This window comes from Dermochelys coriacea, chromosome 6 (assembly GCF_009764565.3).
Source record: "Dermochelys coriacea isolate rDerCor1 chromosome 6, rDerCor1.pri.v4, whole genome shotgun sequence".
Taxonomy (NCBI): Eukaryota; Metazoa; Chordata; order Testudines; family Dermochelyidae; genus Dermochelys; species Dermochelys coriacea.
Window position 1 is genome coordinate 53,153,599 of NC_050073.1, and position 18,352 is coordinate 53,171,950.

Genomic DNA, 18,352 nt, shown 5'->3' on the forward strand with positions numbered 1-18,352 from the left:
CCATTTCCCCTCCCCTAAACACACTTCTGTTGTCTTCCTTTCCTGCCCTCTTCATGTATCTTACTTTCTCCTCTCACCCCATCACATTTCAGGTTGCTTCACTGATCAGATTGTTATTCTACATTCACAAAAGTTTTTAGAAATAGGCATCCCTTTTGCTTAGTCCCTTCCCACAGGACAGGGACCAAGCCCCACCATCCAAACCAATCTTGCTCTCAGTTCAACTTGAATCAGCTAGAGAGGTCTGAGCCTCAGAGTCCAAATACCAATCCAGAATTTTGGTTTGGCCCATCCTGCATGGTTCACATTTGAATTTCCCCAAAGTATAGGGTGTGTTTGGATGTGAGGATTTTGCTTTGGGTTCCTCCCTACTACCACCTACTTGTTTTTATCTCAGGCAGGGGAAGGGAGAGCTGTCAGCTGAGCCTCATCCCATTATCTATCTGGTCTTTGCTATTTCTGGTTTTTTGACCACTCCTGGGCAGTGAAATGTCTCTTTAGTAACCTTTTCATTTAGCTGCATGCCACAAGAGATTCCTGATGCAGAGTATCTCCCAACTTCTGACCTCCACAGGTCTCCCTGCAAGTCTTTGTCACCAGACCATTGCCAACATCCATCCTGCCACAAAGAACATGGGGTTCAGAGATGGGTTGCCAAGTTGTTCCCGCACTGCCCTTTCCTCTTTCCCTTCCCCATCCAAAACAGCTTGGCTCAAGTAAAGCCAGCATGTTTGAGCCCCCTGCACTGCCTGGAACCAGTTTTCCCTTCTTTGTGTGGAGACAGGTCAACGAGGGGCACAATGTGGGAGAGTGGTGCAAGTTCCCCAGTTCTCACTCTCCTCAGGGACACCCGATGTCTGACCCATTGTAAAAGGCTCTTTCAATCCCACTTTTCCCTGCTGTGGGGCAGCCAAGAACACCCCTGCCCTCTCTGTTTAGGACCATTCAATTTCCTCACTCCATACACCCAGAATAGTGTTACATTATTACAGTGTGTGGGGGTGATTCTTACCTTAGACCTATGAACTTCCCCATCATCATCTTCCCCTCCAACTCCCAAGATCTTCCGTGTCTTGAGTCGGCTCACCAGGTCCGTCTGGCTATGCTTCTTCATTAGAGGGGGGGGTTGCTTGGTCGCCATGGCGACTCAAGTGCAGTTGCTGGCTTCGGAAGAAACTGAAAGGACAGAGGAAGTCAGAAGTGCTGACAAGGAGCATCTCTCATGGTGTTTAAACCCCTTATGAGGGGCTGAGCATCCTCCCATTAAAGATGCTGGAGACACTTAGCACCTGGCAGGATTGGGTCCAAAATTAGTTGGTATCCTCCATGGACAAGAGTGGGGCATTGCTGTTCTCATGACAGGCCAGGCCAGATTTGTCCACAGCTGGACAGAGGACTCTTAGTTCATTTTGAACTAATGAGGAGCATTTCTACCTATTTGTTACCTCTGTACCCATTTGAAAGAAAGCACCAGAGCTCAAAGAAAGGGAGGTTCTGGGGCTTTAATGTAGTTACTTTAGGGCTGGTGACAGTGCCAGCCTGACATTAGGGGCTGATGTCCTTTAGCCCCAGAAAAAGTTAAGTACAGGCAGCAACAGTGCAAACTGGCTTCCCCTCCAATTCCCTGACCAGAAGCAACTCCTTCTACAACCCCAGGAAGTTCTGGCACCATGGACCATTCACTTGTTGGCCTCTCCACCGTGTCTGTATGCAAGAAGCACAACATGGCCCATTGCGTGGGTAGTGGGTTTTTTTTTGTTTTGTTTTGTTTTAAACTTGTGGACACATGTCCCCACAGGAACAGAGACCCATCACCAGTTCACACTGGTAACCTCCAGGGAGCCATTCATTAAGGAATTTCAGACAAGAGAGCAGTAGCAGCTGCATCCACAGAGTTCCCTTTCTCTAACTGCATCAAAGACCCAAGGAAATTCTGTCCACAGAGAATAAATTCTACATTTTGAGTTTCCTCAGAAGCCAAAAAAGTGACTCAAAAACAATAGAAGAAACCTCCAGCATAAACATTCTTTTCATGGCTGCTCCAATTAAACCTCTGCTCAATGTGCTTTTATCTTCCTAATTATAGTGGGTGGAAGAGCTTTATCATCAACTGGGAGCCTGTCTTCTCTCCAGAGGATAGAAGGAAGGGGAGCCCAGCCAATCCAAAACTTTCTGTTGGGCTAGCTGGTACTAAGTGCTCCAAGTACTAAGCGGCCTGCAGCTTCACTCATCTGACCCCTCTGGGCTGATCATGAATAGACCACATTAGCAAGGTCCTGGGTATATCAGTCTCCTCTGAGATCTCACCATGAGGTCTGATGGCATAAATGAAGGACTATCTTTCTGTGATTTCTGAGGGGATCCCAGTGAGAGAGAGAATGTGTAAAGAGGATGATAATGCAGAAGGCAGGGGTGCCTGAGCTTTTAGGTGTCCATGGGGAGATGTGACAGATAGCTCTGGCAATATGACAGACTCTAGGATTTCATGTGTCTGCTCTCTTTGATACAAGTTTTCAGCCACCCTCATCTTTAACAGACATGCAAGGTTCAGGCTATGGGGGCTAAAGAACCCAGGATGCAGTGCTCCATCTGGGTTGGTGTAGCATTGCATGCTGGGATGGGTGGTGTCTTCCAGCTGTTCCTCTATATTAAAGAGGACAGCCATGAATTTCATGGAAAAAACTACAGGGTGCATTTGGTCTGCGAGCCTCACTTTGTCCATCCTGGTATAAGTGATGTCTGAGGCAGACTGAAGTCAGAAGCTTAGCATCTTCTCACAGTATTTCCCAACATAGAGGACATTAAGTTACTCTAGGGGAACAGCTGGGAGTGAAGAAAGCTGTGGGGCCCTGTTTATTTACTTGCAGCATGGGTTATGGGGCAAATGGCAAGTAGCTCCTTGACAGCCATTCACCTTCCCTTCCTGCTTCTGCAGCGGCTCCTAACGCAGCCCATCCTTGGGAGCAACTCATGTGTAGAGGGCCACTGCCCACCAATCTTCTTTTTCCTTGGCAGAACCGAGTCCCACAGGAGCACAGTTCCATAAAGCACTAGAGACAAACCCCCTCCAAAAATCAAGACAGAGAGGGAGAGAGAGACTCACACACAGCAAGGGCTGCTCCAACTGAAGATTGCTTGGCACCTTCTCAGATCAGACTGGTCTTACTTTCCTTCATTCCATCTTGGCTTTGGTCTAAAAACAAAGATTTTTTTTCTGAGCAGGCATGGGACTCTAATCTGGCAAGTCCCTTACTCAGTCCAGACTTTCCCATAGCGCGTGGAATCTGAGCTAGTGTACGTCTACACTGCAACTGGGAGATATGGTTCTGAGTGGGTAGACAGATATGCTAGCTGTGCTCAAGCTAGCATGCTAAAAATAGCAGTATGGCTCTGCAGGCATGGGTGGCAGCTCAGGCTAGCCACCCAAGTATGTACCCAGGCAGTCAGGTGGGTTTGGACTCTGGCAGCTAGCCCAAACTGTCACAATCACACTGTTCTTTTTAGTGCATTAGGTTGAGAAAAGGCTATTGTCTGTCTAGCCATGTTAGGACCTGTTGTGGAGGCATAACTCCAGTGTCAAAAGGGGACAGGGCTGTTCAGAATATCCCAGATGAAATGTATTAGCTGAGGGAAGCTATTCTGGTGTCAGGTATGGAGAAAGCGCTTCAGTTGTTTACATGGCTTGCTAAGCACAGAGTAAGCATTCACAGGGTAAGTAAGCACAGTAACATGATCATGCTATCACAGGTTGTCACCCTACAACTGTGCTGATGCTGTATCTGGCCATGACAAGCAGTATACAGCGCCACAGCTCACTGTGAGGCTCTATGCTTTAGAGAGTTAAAGCAGGTGTTCTCAAACTGGGGGTTGGGACCCCTCAGGGGGTTGTGAGGTAATTACATGGGGGCAGGGGTTGCATGCTGTCAGCCTCCACCCCAAACCCAGCTTTGCCTCCAGCATTTACAATGGAGTTGAAGTGTTTTTAATGTATAAGGTGGGGGGGTGGGTGGGGTGTCGCACTCAGAGGCTTGCTATGTGAAAGGGGTCACCAGTACAAAAAAGTTTGAGAATCACTGAGTTAAAGGGTTTTGCTTGGTTCAGCCCAAAGCTGCACCAAGATTCAGGTACCTTCATATGGCCATTTGACTGTACATGGATGCATGGGTGTGTTAGTGGCCATTAAGCTGTATTACACATCTCCAGTGTTTGAACCTAGAGAAACTGACCTGCAAGCAGGAAGCTGAGCAAAGGTAGATTGATCGCTCCTGGACTGGAAGTGGACTTACGGGAAAGGATTGGAGGACCATCATGTCTTGATTGTTGCAATTGTCAGTGTCACTTCAGGGGAGCAGTACACACTAACAGCTACCTGAGGGTCTGCCCTAGAGCTCAGCAAGTGGTGGTTACCTTGCCATATAGTGCTGCTGGCATACAGATGTGTGAATGCACAGCACATTAAAGGGGAAACACATGGCTGAGTTAGAGTTAAGGGTGTAGTGAAGAAAAGCCATCAGCTGAACAGTGTTCTCTAGCAGGGCCTATGCTGGTGTCAGACCAAGAGCTGACACTGTTGCTCTGGTCTCAGAATTCCCTAAAATTGCCAACTATTTCCATGACAAACCCACAGGATCTTTGGACAAATGTCACGGCTGACTCCTGTACTTAGAGGAATTACTGATATGCCTCTGACCAGACTCTTAGAATTCTTTCCATTTAAACAGTTCTGCTGTTTGTTTTCCAAACACTTCTTTTGCAAGGAAAGTAAAATCCCAGGTTTTTGAGTGGAGCCCAGCTCCCTTCCATCATCCTTGGGAATAGCTGCAGTACAGCCAATGGCAGCTGTCAGAACTTAGAGAGATTTAGCCAATGAGGAGATGGCTATGGGAATTAGGATGCAGCCCTTTTTTTCCCCCACACTGGAGCACAAGCCAAGTAGGTTAAAGCTAGAGACTAAGGAAGCAGTTTGGAATAGTTGATTCAAATTTTGTCCCCATATCAGATGCAAATTTTCCCACACAAAATCTGAACTAAATCTGTGCCCAAAACTTGAGCTGAACCTGAACCCCCAAGTCTGACCCCAAACTAGTCCCCCAAAAATCAGTACCAAGGCTCCAGAAAGCTTGGCAAACTCTTTTATTGTTCCTACACACACACTTTCTGCTACCTCTACTTCCTGGCTGGACATTGAAGCACAAGGACTAGTTTGCTCCCATGGATTTCCAAGTTGGCTAGAATCAGGAAGCACCTGAGATGCCATTTGAACGCCTGTTGTCATGCTATTCTAGTCCTCTTTTCTGATCCTATTGGGATCCAAGAAGCGGGTGTGCGGAAGCCCACCCACTGCTAAAGGGCCTCCCCTCAGCCTAAGGGGAGTGTCCACAGGACCTGGAAACCAAATAGTTCTAGGGGACAACTAATGAAACAGGGACAGGAGTGAGATCAAAGGGTCAAAAGAAGGGAACCTGACAGGGACACTGAGCAGAGAACCCCGGACAGTGCCCACTACGCCTTGAAGGCATCAAGGGAGCCAGCGGATGCCGCCCAGAGGAACTCTGCCCGGATTCAAACTCTGCCCGCTCATAGCACTTTATTAGAAAGGCTGCAGAGCTTCCCATGCCCCATTATCCCACAAGACCCCCACAGTAACACCTCCCCAGTATTACCCATGTATCTCACAACATTTCCACTGAGGGCTACAAGGACATGAAATGCATTTGAGCCAGGATCTCTAGAGGAGTCTTATTAGTCCAGCTTGTCCCAAATGTGGTCATTTCTCCTACCTGGCCATACCCATGCTGGCTCTGGTGTTGGCACATCAGCATGGGGAATCCCAACACAGTGAGCATGCATAAGTTCCCTCATAGCCCATAAGTAAAAGGTTGCCTGGGAACTTCTGCACACTCACTATGTGCATTTATAAGTCACTTGACAAATATTAGCTAATTAATCCTTTTACAGATGGGAAAACTAAAGCAAGTAACTTTACTTCTCTATGCTTCAAGGTCACACAGTGAGTCAAGAGCTAGAGCTGAAATTAAAACTAAGATGTCCTGACTCCTACCCCTATGGTCAGTCCACTAAACCCTGGACCATATGCCTTGCATTTCCACTTGCCTTTGCCCTTTGTGCACTAAATCTTCGCTCAGCCCATCCGAAGCATCTCAATGGCATGAAGACGACTTCCCTGACACAGGAAAGGAATATAGAAGATACCCAAATGCAAAGCCATTTCTCCCTTGTACAAAGAGCCAGCATTGCATTCTGTCTGCAAATAGTTCAAAGAGAAGAACAAACAACCCTTTTATTTCTTTAAGGGATAACATGCTGCCATTGGTAGATAGAATCAGCTTCATTTTCATTTTAACCTGGGAAACTGGATGAGTCAGGGGATCCTTTAGCTTCTAGGTGGTCAGCTAAGAACTGACTCATAGCAGTCATCAAAAGTTGTCAGGTGGCTGTTCAGTGGCCTCTGTGAAACGAGTTTGGCAGTCTCAGTCTGATTCCTGGGGAAAGGTTTCTCTATCCCAAGGAGCACTAATTGGTCCCCTTGTTAACAGCATCAGCAAAGTGGTTGGGCTGAAGGGCCAAGAGTCTGAACTCCGTTCTCTCAGTGCTCGAGATGGTCCCTCTCCAGTGTGGTATTTTCATTTGATACACTTCAGCTATTCTTTCAAAGATTCTGCTACGGGCAGGCTTCTGGTACCTGGATTCCATCCATAGTGAGACATCTGTCAAACATGTTGGAATTAGTATTTCAGAACTACAAGCTATGATCATTTCTTTTTATTGTGATTTTCAGTCTTAGAGGTACTACCAGGTCCTTCATTGGGGTCAGCTTCAACACACCTAAGTCAACTGCCTACCATCTCTATACAAAGAAAGCTACCACATGGCATTCCCTCTCATGGGAAGGGATATAGAGATTTCCTCAATCTGTAATGAAGTGCAAGGTAGATGCACCATTTGGGAGAAATCACACCCTGCACAGAAGCTGTATTATACTTGGCTTGCATAAATGGGACTAATGTCCACAGCTTTTCTTTTGCTGCCTTTTCTTGTAAGGCTTCAGAGAGTAATTCACTTGTCCAGCTCCTCCACTGCCTTTCCCAGGCTCTGGCTGTCCCTTCTCTGGTGTACAGCAACCAGGGGAATTACCAAGTTTAGGGCAGGTTGCCCTACACACTGAAGGCTAATCAGGATGGCTATGCTGGCTTCAAAAGGGACTGATTGGGCTTGGAAGCATGGGGTGATCAAAGGTAAATTTGGGAGAGGGGTGCAGGATTAGGGTTTATTATACTTTAACAACAAGATGTGTTGTAAAGAGGAAAGGGGATGGATCACTTGATAACTTGGTCCTGCTCTGTTCATTCCCTCTGAAGCACCTGGCATTGCCCACTGTCAGAAAAATGGATACTGACTAGATGGACCATTGGTCTGACCCACTGTGGCTATTCTGATCATTAAAAAGATTTTGGGCCACAGTAACACGTCATGCATTCTCTCTCCCTGCTCCCCCAACACTTTACAATAGTACTTGAACACCTAACAATCTTTAGTGCATTTACCCTCACAGCACCCCACAAGATAGCATTCCCTATTATATCATTTCACAGACAGGGAACTGAGGCAGAGAGACTAAGTGCCTTGCCCACACTCACATAGGAAGTGGATCTGGGTCCCCTAAACCCCAAGCTAATGCCCTAACCACCATCTCTCTGGCATGCTAATCCATTGGAGATGCCAGAGAAACAGTCATTTCCAAATCTCCACTCTGATTTGAGCTAACCCTTCTCCCTGGTTTCTTTGGCTGTGTCTTCACTGCAAAAAAAAAAAAAAAAAAAAAAAAAAAAAAAAAAAAAAAAAAATTGGGGGTGGGGGGAGTTGGTTTTACAGTAGGATGGCTAATGCAGGCTGGCAATCCCACCTTAAAATCATAGTGGAGACAAGGCATGGGTTGTTTTTACCAGAAAATAGTGAGGTGAACTCCACACTCTACCTCTGCCTAGTTTAGATAGCAGTGAAATTACAGTGCCTTGTTACCACTAAGAGTTACAATGGGATAGCCAATCTGCATTAATTCACTTGGGGTAGAGCAGCACCTTTTTTAGGAAGTGAAGATAAACCTAAAAAGTGTCAAATTAAATATGTTGCAGTGGATAGGACAGATCTGAGCTGAGGTTTCCCTCCTATCTATTGATCGCTCTGCTTTCAGCCAACCAAGCCACGGTTTCACTTACTATGCATCCCCACAGGTGTGCCCTGTGGCCCAGTTGCAGCATATGGAACAGCACACTGGACAATTACATAGCTGTTCCTGGGATTTATGCTTTCTTAACTGCAGACTCTGGATGAGAGGGGCCACTCTTTCCCTTGGCTCTCTTTCCAAGCTGTCTCTGCAGGTGAGCATGTCCCAGAGGTCCAGGGAAATGAAATCAGATCCAGTTTGAACAGGACCAGCCTTTAGGCGTGGGAAAAATAATTAATTCTCAAACATTAGAGAGTCCTGTAGCGTGACCGCAATGGTAGTACAGGATCAGTCTGCAATTCACATACAGTAAGAGAACTGGACAGACAGTATACTTCTCCCACTGTGATAACAGGCCTTTGAATGGAGGAAGGAGCCCACATGATACTGTCAAGAATGTCTCTTGCCAGAGAGACAAGGTGGGTGAGGTAATATTGCACCATGACCCTCTTCGGACAACAAAAGTTACTATATGACCCCAAGGGGGGGGGGGAACAAAGCTGAAGCCTGATCCCTGCCGCACTGGACTGAAGCTCAAGGGGCTTAAGCCCCAGGTGGGGGGCCTGTAGCCAGAGCCCACCACCCACAGCTGAAGGCCTTTGGCTTCGGTGGGTGGTGGGGCTTGGACTTTGACTTCAGCGACCACATTAAAACAGGGTCAGGACCCATTTTGGGGTTCTGACCCACAGTTTGACAATTGCTATGCAGTACTGTGTACAATGGGTGACTCACAGGGAGAGAATTGAAGTGGTTTGTGTCTTTTCTAACAGCACACTAGAAGGAGCTGCTAGTTAAATCCCAACAAGTAGGGTGGTGGGTCTTCATTCTGTAGAGTGATTTGCTGGGAGGGATAGCTCAGTGGTTTAAGCATTGGCCTGCTAAGCCCAGGGTTGTGTGTTCAATCCTTGAGGGAGCTGTTGAGGGATCTGGGGCAAAAATTGGGGATTGGTCCTGCTTTGAGCAGAGGGTTGGACTAGATGACCTCCTGGCCTGATATTCTATAAGAGGAAACTCCTCTTATCAAGTCAAAACTACTAGTGGGTAAGGCACATTCATTGGGGCACAAACAGCAACAGCTAACAGGGCTCCATGCTATTGCCAGGTAAGCACTAGAGGGTCTGTATAAACTAGGCACTATTGTCATCTCTCCAGGAAGCTTTAGAAAAATAAAATCCAAGGTGCTTCTCATCACTTCTGAAGTCACCTCTGCTCTCCCTTTACACCCTGAACACTGCCCACACATGCATGCTTTCCATCCAGCCTGCTAGTTATGATTTTAGATGGCACTCAGCACCAGGACACTGTTCCCTGCACAACCTGCACTCTCATGCAACATCCCTTCTTCCCCATACCCTCCATGTTCCGCCCATGCTCCCATGGATCCTTTGCTCTACCCGCTTTTCTTATGCTCCTTTTACTCCCCCCAGAGTCTTTCCTGTGCTCATGTTCCCCAGTAGAGCTACATGGCCATTTGCACATCACCACTTTATAATTTGCTGCAAAAATCCCCTACGGGAGGAAAGCAGCAGAGAAAATGAATGCATCATTATTGCTATTAGCAAAACCAATTCACACCCCCCATCTTCTTAGAAAAGCAAGAATGGGGAACTTTGCAGAGACAGTGCTGTAGTGAGGTTGCCCTAATTTGCCTACTTGTTGCAAGGGGCTTTAGGAGGTGCAAAATTGCTGGGGCAAAGAACCACCCAACTACTCCCCCTCCCACTCCTGGAGTTAGGGCTGGAGAACAAGATGAGGCCAAAAAACATTGGAAAAGTGGAAGGGGCACAGGGGAATGTATGGAGAACATCCTATCAATTTCAGGCTGTGACATGGTTTTGAGAGACAAATTCAATTTTTAAAAAGCCATGGGAAGGAATTTCCCCACAGAATAAAACAATCCCCAACAGTCCGTCCTGGCACTTACTGGAAAAGATTGCAAGAGGCCCAGGTTCAGGGAGTCACCTCCTTTTCCTCTCGAGGGAAAGCTATTGGATCTCAATGTTATTGCTTGCCCGACTGTTTGTAGTCTTGCTGCCTTAGCTCCAAGCTGGAATTTTCAAATCCATTTTCCTTGTTTGGCACCCAAAATTGCAAGCCCATTAGCAAGAATTTTTAATGAATCTGTAAACTCAGGGGTTGTACCATATGATTGGAGAATTACTAACAAGGTTCCTATTTTTAAGAAAGGGAAAAAAGTGATCTGGGTAACTACAGGCCTGTTAGGTTGACATCTGTAGTATGCAAGATCTTGGAAAAAAATTTAAAGGAGAAAGTTAAGGACATTGAAGTCAATGGTAAATGGGACAAAATACAACATGGTTTTACAAAAGGTAGATTGTGCCAAACCAACCTGATCTCCTTCTTTGATAAGGTATCATTTTTTAGACAAAGGAAACGCAATGGATCTAATTTACCTAGATTTCAGTAAGGCGATTGATACCGTGCCACATGGGGAATTATTAGTTAATTTGGAAAAGATGGGGATCGATATGAAAATTGAAAGGTGGATAAGGAATTGGTTAAAGGGGAGACTACAATGGGTCCTACTGAAAGGTGAACTGTCAGGCTGCAGGGAGGTTATCAGTGGAGTTCCTCAAGGATCAGTTTTGGGACCAATCTTATTTAATCTTTTTATTACAGGCCTTGGCACAAAAAGTGGGTGTGCGCTAATAAAGTTTGTGGATGATACAAAGCTGGGAGGTATTGCCAATTTAGAGAAGGACCGGGATATCATACAGAAGTATCTGGATGACCTTGTAAACGGGAGTAATAGTAATAGGATGAAATTTAATAGAGAAGTGTAAGGTTATGCATTTAGGGATTAAACAACAAGAATTTTAGTTATAAGCTGGGGACACATCAATTAGAAGTAACAGAGGAGAAGGACCTTGGAGTATTGGTTGATCATAGGATGACTATGAGCCACCAATGTGATATGGAAGTGAAAAAAGCTAATGTGGTCTTGAGATGCATCAGGTGAGGTATTTCCAGTAGAGATAAGGAAGTTTTTAGTACCGTTATACAAGACCTTACCTGGAATAGTGTGTGCAGTTCTGGTCTCCCATGTTTAAGAAGGATAAATTCAAAATGGAGCAGGTACGGAGAAGGGCTACTAGGATGATCCGAGGAATGGAAAACTTGTCTTGTGAAAGGAGACTTAAGGAGCTTGGCTTGTTTAGCCTAACTAAAAGAAGGTTGTGGGGAGATATGATTGCTCTCTATAAATATATCAGAGGGATAAATACAGGAGAGGGAGAGGAATTATTTAAGCTCAGTACCAACGTGGACACAAGAACAAATGGATATAAACTGGTCATTGGGAAGTTTAGACTTGAAATTAGACGAAGGTTTCTAACCATCAGAGGAGTGAAGTTTTGGAATAGCTTTCCAAGGGAAGCAGTGGGGGCAAAAGATCTATCTGGCTTTAAGATTAAACTTGATAAGTTTATAGAGGAGATGGTATGATGGGATAACAATTGTTAATTAATTGATCTTTAAATATTCCTGGTAAATAGGCCTAATTGCTGTGATGGGATGTTATATGGGGTGGGATCCGAGTTACCCAGAAAAGAATTTTCTGTAATATCTGGCTGGTGAATCTTGCCTATATGCTCAGGGTTTAGCTAATCACCATATTTGAGGTCGGGAAGGAATTTTCCTCCAGGGCAGATTGGAAGAGGCCCTGGAGGTTTTTTGCCTTCCTCTATAGCATGGGTCACTTGCTGGAGGCTTCTCTACTCCTTGAAGTCTTTAAACCACGATTTGAGGACTTCAATAGCTCAGACATAGGCGAGAGGTTTTTCGCAGGAGTGGGTGGGTGAGATTCTGTGGCCTGCGTTGTGCAGGGGGTTGGACTAGATGATCATAATGGTCCCTTCTGACCTTAGTATCTATGAATCTGTGTGTTCTGGTTCAGGGATTTTATTTTCCAAGGGTTTCAGCTTTCTTATGAGGGGAGCCAGGAAGTTTCCTTCTGATTCTCTCATACTTCAAAGTTGAAAAGTTTCACACAGATTTGTTTTGTTTTTTTTGTTTTTTTTTTTTTTAAGAAAGGGGTTTAGTTTTCCAATAAGAGTTAAAAAGCTGTCCGTTTTATTAGTGTCCTTAAATGTGAGCTATAATTAAACAGCACCCACGCTGCTACATGGCTGATAATTGCCACCTGCAAAGATATGACAAGCTTTCCAAAGATAGGACACAGATGCCTTTCCTATCTTGAACAAACACTTTGTTGCATCTTATATCAGCTTTGCTTAACATGCTGTGTGGCACACTGCACATGCTGTGTCATAGGTTGCATGTGCTCTGCCACATATACACATGTGGTCACATAACATACTGTCAGACATGTCATACAGCTTAGTTAGTGTGTACATTTTGCCACATCTTACTCATGTGGACATACACCATGACACATTGCATGTATATTGTCAGGCATGACCGAGCATGAACAATCACATACACCATATATGCTCTGTCACAGTAATTTGCTTTTCAGAAAGATTGTCCGACTGCCCTGTGCTAGGGCCAAATGTTTTAACTGTTATATAATGTACGCAAGATGCAGTCTGCCAGTTCAGCAGCTCCCATTTCTAAGCATTATTTTCATAAGACAGCTCAATTCCCTTCTATTTCTTCCACTGATAATGTGCACTGAGTACATTCCTCTTAGCACTGAGCCCACTGTAGCAATCCATCAGCAAGGAACTACTGTAGATGTGATGTGTCAACCTGCATTGACAGTTTCAAAGTAGCTCCAGAATCTAGAGCATCACTTTAATTGATTGGACTGCCATGCCAAACAGCACAGGGATAACTGCCTCTCTTGATCCATCAGGATTGGACTGGGAACTCATACATGGCCTGTAAGTCTCCAGAGTTGCTAACAGTTGATGATATGGAGAGACAGGTGGGATACAAGCTTCCCTCAGGCAAAAATGCATTTAAGATGTACTTCTCTCCAGACACACTGAATGGTAATTAGATGACTCTGGTGTCATTAGCAGAATGCTCTCAGTGTTCCCTAGGGCACTAGGGAGGGGAGGAAGAGAGGAAAAAATATAATGGAATATTCACTGCACATGCTCTTCTCCTTTAAGAGGACTAAAAGGGCATGGATGTGTTCTTCTTTCATTTGTTTCCCATCTAGCCCTGCTGTGTGTTCTAGAGTACATTCCTGGAATCTTAGTGCATCACCTGTCCTGCAGGAGATTTCTATCATCATCATCTCCTCTCTCTCCCACACCCCCCCTTACAGGATAAGAAGAATTTTAAAAGGGCCAGGACTAATTCCATCAAAATTCACTGAGAGGATCCTTTCAATTCTGCAGAAGAATCTAATATTGTCCAACATTTTGTCGTCTCACTTGAGGGACGAAAGGATCAAATTCAAAGGAATAGCAAGGAAAGATTCCTTAAAGATACCTGTAATGGGCAAGCTGGGCTCAGACTCACCTGTGATAGATCAGCTGCACTCCCACCCCACCCAAACTGATCCTGATCAGCTGAGGATTAGATGGTGGGGGTCAATTATTGGGTGCAGCTGGGAAGGAGTTGGGTGATGTCCCTAAAAGGCTGGGAGAACTGACTGGCCTTGAAAGGAGAGGCTAGTTAGAGAGAAGAGGTGGGTGGAGATACAGTCTAGAGGAAGCATGTCAAGGAAGAAGCCCTAAGGGTCAATAGGCTGGGAGGCAGTGCTCTGTAGAAAGTGGGGAAGAATTCTGCTGAGTGGAGGAGAGGATGAACCTGCAGACAACCTAGCCCAGGAAGGGTAGAAGAGTTTGTTCCCTTGTTTTGTACTTTGGGAGAGAGAGACACCTAAGAAGAGCCCAGGAGGGCTGGAAGACCTTGTGTTTGTTACCTTTGACTTGTTTGACATCATTGCTTTTGGACATTAGTTCTACCACCTTCCGCCATACCCAGTGAACGACATGGCTGGAAGACCAAGTCACCCTTCCCAACCACTAAGGCTTGAAGGTGGAATAGGGTGCAGTTGCAGATCTTGCCACGAGAGGATGATTCCAGCATGGTGAGTCCTGTCACAATAACTTAAAATTCCATAGAGAAAACAAAATCTTAACAGGGTATTAACAGTATTGTAACTGTTTGGGTCATTACTAAAAAAGGTTGAGAACTTATTTTACAATTGGCAGCCTCAAACTTGTTCACTTCTGCCTTCTGTGACCTGAAAACCATCCAGTTTTCTTCCCAGAATCCTTTGACCCATTTCCTAGAGTACTTTGTAGTGTTTCTGCACCAGGTTTTTTTTTTTAAAATTGGGAGCTCATTTCATTGAGTCATATGTGATAAGTCTGCATATACATACTGATAATTTCACATTAAGTATAATTTATGCATCCTTATGAAGTTTTGACTTCTATATTCAGCTATAGTCAATGAAGCAAATAATCACTGGCTTCCAGCATTCAGAAAGCTTTCTGGCTGTGAAGGAAGGCTAGAAAAAAAATTCTTATCTACCCTGGGGTTATGATCAACACTGAGAACAGTTGCTTCAGAATACTGTAGTGTCATTTAAAGGGATTCTCAGGCTCACTCTTTAGAGGTAGCAAAATGGGAGAATGACACATTTAAAGGAAAGAACTCTAGTGATATTTACAAAGACTTGCCACTTCATAAACATAGAATTGTGATCACTCTCCCATGTGTGCCCAACTCTGTGTTCTGACCAAAAAAATTGGGTAGAGGGAGTAAAAGTTTAAACCAAATTGTTACTTGAGTGTCAAGCTTGGTTGCTCTTTTGGGCCTCAAAGCCACAGGACTCTACCAAACACAAGTTGATTTCACCAAAGTGTCCATGGTGATTTTGCATCACCCCATCACTTAAAGCAGAGGCTCTCAACCTTTCTGGAGTCTAATTTGTCTTGCATAACCCCCATGGTTCACCTGACTTAAGCTACTTGCTTACAAAAAAAAAAAAATACAAAAAAAAGTGTCCCAGCACTGAAATGCTCTCATTTTTACCACAAACGTAAAATAAATCATATAGAGCTGTATAAACAAGTCATTGTCTGTATGAAATGTTGCTTTGTACTAACTGCTAGGGCTTTTTATGTAGCCTGTTGTAAAACTAAGCAAATATCTAGAGGAGTTGATGCAGACCCTGGAAGACCTCTGAGTACCTCCAAGGGTACACGTACCCCTCGTTGAGAACCACTGAATGAAATAAAATTTTCTGTAGCCCTAATAGGTCTTGAGATCAGACCTTAAAAATCCTGTCTTATCCATAGGAAGCTCGCTTGAATTACTCATGAGTAGTGAGGGCACATCCATCCCAGATTAGTGTCAATAAAATAATCCTGTATAAGATATATAGGAGATGGACCTGAGCCTCCTGGTTCGAATCCAGAGCAAGCCTTTCCTCAAATTCAGGAGGTATTTGAATGTGGGGCTTTAATTTTGACCCGTTTCTAATTACAAATTTAGATACTGTACTATGGTGAAAGTACATTGGAGACTGCAAGATGATACAGCTGAGTTGTTGCTATATAACTAAGATTATCTATACCCTGATATGGCCCCTCAATGTGGAAGACTGACTGGAATTAGCTTTTTGTTCCTGGCCCTATTAATTCCCCTGCGTGCCAGGTTTTGTTTTTTTTGGGGGGGGGCATCACCTGCAGCATGGTAACATGCTCTTACCTCCTCCCTAGACCACTCAACAGTACTAACCACCAGTCATCACACTCAGCTACAGTTCAGAGGCTTATCACTTCCTTGTGGCTTTTTCTGCCCAAACATGTCTTTATACACACACACACACACACACACACACACACAGAGCGCGCTGCATGATCCCTCCGTGATCTGCTTTGTTGAATGCCGTCTGGAGGCAGCAGACTGACAACTACCAACTGGGACCAGAAGGTGTAACTCAGCCCCTCCTCCCCACCAAACATACCCACCCACATCACTGCACCTGGTCTGTAGCCTGTGCCCAGCTGGTGAAATCACCACCACATTTTTCTGGCACCAACATGGTTTCTATGGCAATGGGCTGATGCAAGAGTTTCAAATCTTGCATTTCTAGCTCGAGAGAGAGCCCAATGAGGCAGGGTGGATTCCAGGACAGGGAGGGAAGATGACTTCTAATGGCGCAGAGAGCACTTCAATAATTCACAAGCTCAAGGAAGCAAAATGAAGTGAAACTATTTGAAAGCAGTTTTCAGTCTATCCTTTTATTTGGGTTCTATGGGAGATGGGGAGGGGAGAAGTGGACTCAGCAGAACAGAGTCTTGCAATATCCAGTAGACCAGCAAAGTATGACATGCTGTCATGCTCACTGAGGCCTTTTGAATGGACTAGTATTTTTACAAAGACACATGTACCGTTTAGTGGATAGAGCAGGGCACTTGGAGACAGGAGCCCTGGGTTCTATTTCTAGCTCTGCCACTGACTTGCCATGTAGCCATGGATAAAACACAGCCTCCCCAGGCCTGTTTCCCCACCTTTAAATTGAGATATTATTGATTTGGTTCACATGGGTGCTATTAAGATTAAATATCTAAAGTTTTTTTGAGCTGTTCAGAGTTAGAGATTGTACTAAATTGAATGTTATCTAGTTGATAGCCGGCTTGTGGTATAAATCAGTGCTTCAGAGGAAGGCTAAAAACCTCCATTGGAGTATCTGGCTAACTATACAATATTGATCAACATCAGGGAGTCCCTTCTGGCCTCTGACAACCAGCTTATGCTCTGTAGCATGAGATCTGAGGTGTCTTTACTTGCTATAGGCAGAAAGATCAGAACTGACTTTTTGGTTCTTTAGCCATTCCAAAACTTTTGCTGAAATTTTTTTTTAGGTTGACCCAAACAAATGGATTTCATGTTGAGTAAAATGAAAGAGATCTGAAACATTGTTTGAATTTAAGTTAAACTGAAGTTTCAAGAGTTGTATTAAATTGGGGGGGGGGGGAGGGGAAGTGATGTGCATTGTAAGTCCTAAAGATTTTTTTTAATTTGAGGTTTTGACCAAAACAAAATTCATGAAGTGTTTTGGCTGACTTGAATCTGCATTTTTTTTTCGGTGTGGAAAAAGTTCCAGGTGAAAGATTTTGCCCAGTTCTAGCTGTTATCTTGGAGTGCAAGTAGGAATACTTCACATCAATATTTACTTCAGATATTCAAGAAGCCTCTTTAAAAAGAGATCCCTGCTGTTTGGATACCACCTATAGTTGCCATAAAATTAACCAGTCCATACATAGGTCAAGGTGGTCATGTGTGACACAGGGATGGCATAGTGTACAAATACCTTTAACTCACTGGTGATACCATAAAGAATGGTCTTTCCCATTCAGCTCTTGACAGTCAGTTTAGAGGTATCCATGTCGCCTGTGCTCATGGTAGTGCCCACTCAGCAGCTGATGCAAGACTGGACTTTGCTTTTACTTGCTCTGCTAAATCAGGGAATATCCATGGTGTGTGCATGCACATCCCACAAACTGCTAACTCTAGAATTATACGCAGATCAACGAGGCTCTGGCTTGAAATGTGACACTTAATCTCTTTTCAATTTCATAACATGCCTCAGCAACAATGGGTATTCAGCACACACACACCTTTTTAGAACAGTGTTTGTCAGGAAAAGGGAACAAATAGAAGGCACCTGTACAGACTGAAAAGGGCAATGCTTATACTTTCAGAGGGGTCTTCCCAGATCTGCAAAAAGCTGATGCAAGGTCCATATATAGAATGGTCAAGAGTGTGTTCTTGTAGCAGCAGTGTTTCAAATGTATTATATTACTGCCTAGTAGCCTCAGACATGCTGGGGCCCTGCTGTCCCATTCACTAATGTTCTATTGATGATCCTTGCATTATTGATGCATTTGTCAATATGGATTCACACAGCAGGATAAAAAGTGGAATGGTCCTTTCTGTTCTACCAGATGTCAGTGTAGAACATGGCTCCTTAACAACCCCTGTTTTTTCCACATGTGGCAGGAATAAAGTTTCTAGATCTAGGGAATGATATTTAAAAAAAAAAGCCAAGAGGGGAGCGGGTTGTGGACTCATTCCCAGGTCTGTCTCCCTTTTCAGACCCCATGGCTGGTGACCTCATGCTCACATCTAAAATGGTGATTTGGGAAATAA

General features: G+C 44.5%; 1 protein-coding gene across 6 annotated transcripts in view; it reads right to left on the reverse strand.

Annotated features, from left to right (window-relative positions):
- The window catches only part of TP53I11 (tumor protein p53 inducible protein 11), a 43,606-nt gene that overhangs the window by 12,518 nt on the left and 12,736 nt on the right, over positions 1-18,352 (reverse strand). For 4 of the 6 annotated variants that reach the window (XM_043516377.1, XM_038406405.2, XM_043516374.1 and 1 more), the window contains exons 2-3: positions 3,104-3,193; positions 1,013-1,176 (exon numbers count right to left, since the gene is read on the reverse strand). In XM_043516377.1, the coding sequence (XP_043372312.1) occupies positions 1,013-1,141 (129 nt within the window). In that variant the 5' untranslated portion in view covers positions 1,142-1,176; positions 3,104-3,193. Of the gene's footprint in view, positions 1-505; positions 606-1,012; positions 1,177-3,103; positions 3,194-18,352 lie in introns of those variants that run through there. The other 2 variants (XM_038406406.2, XM_043516378.1) reach the window with 2 other exon arrangements.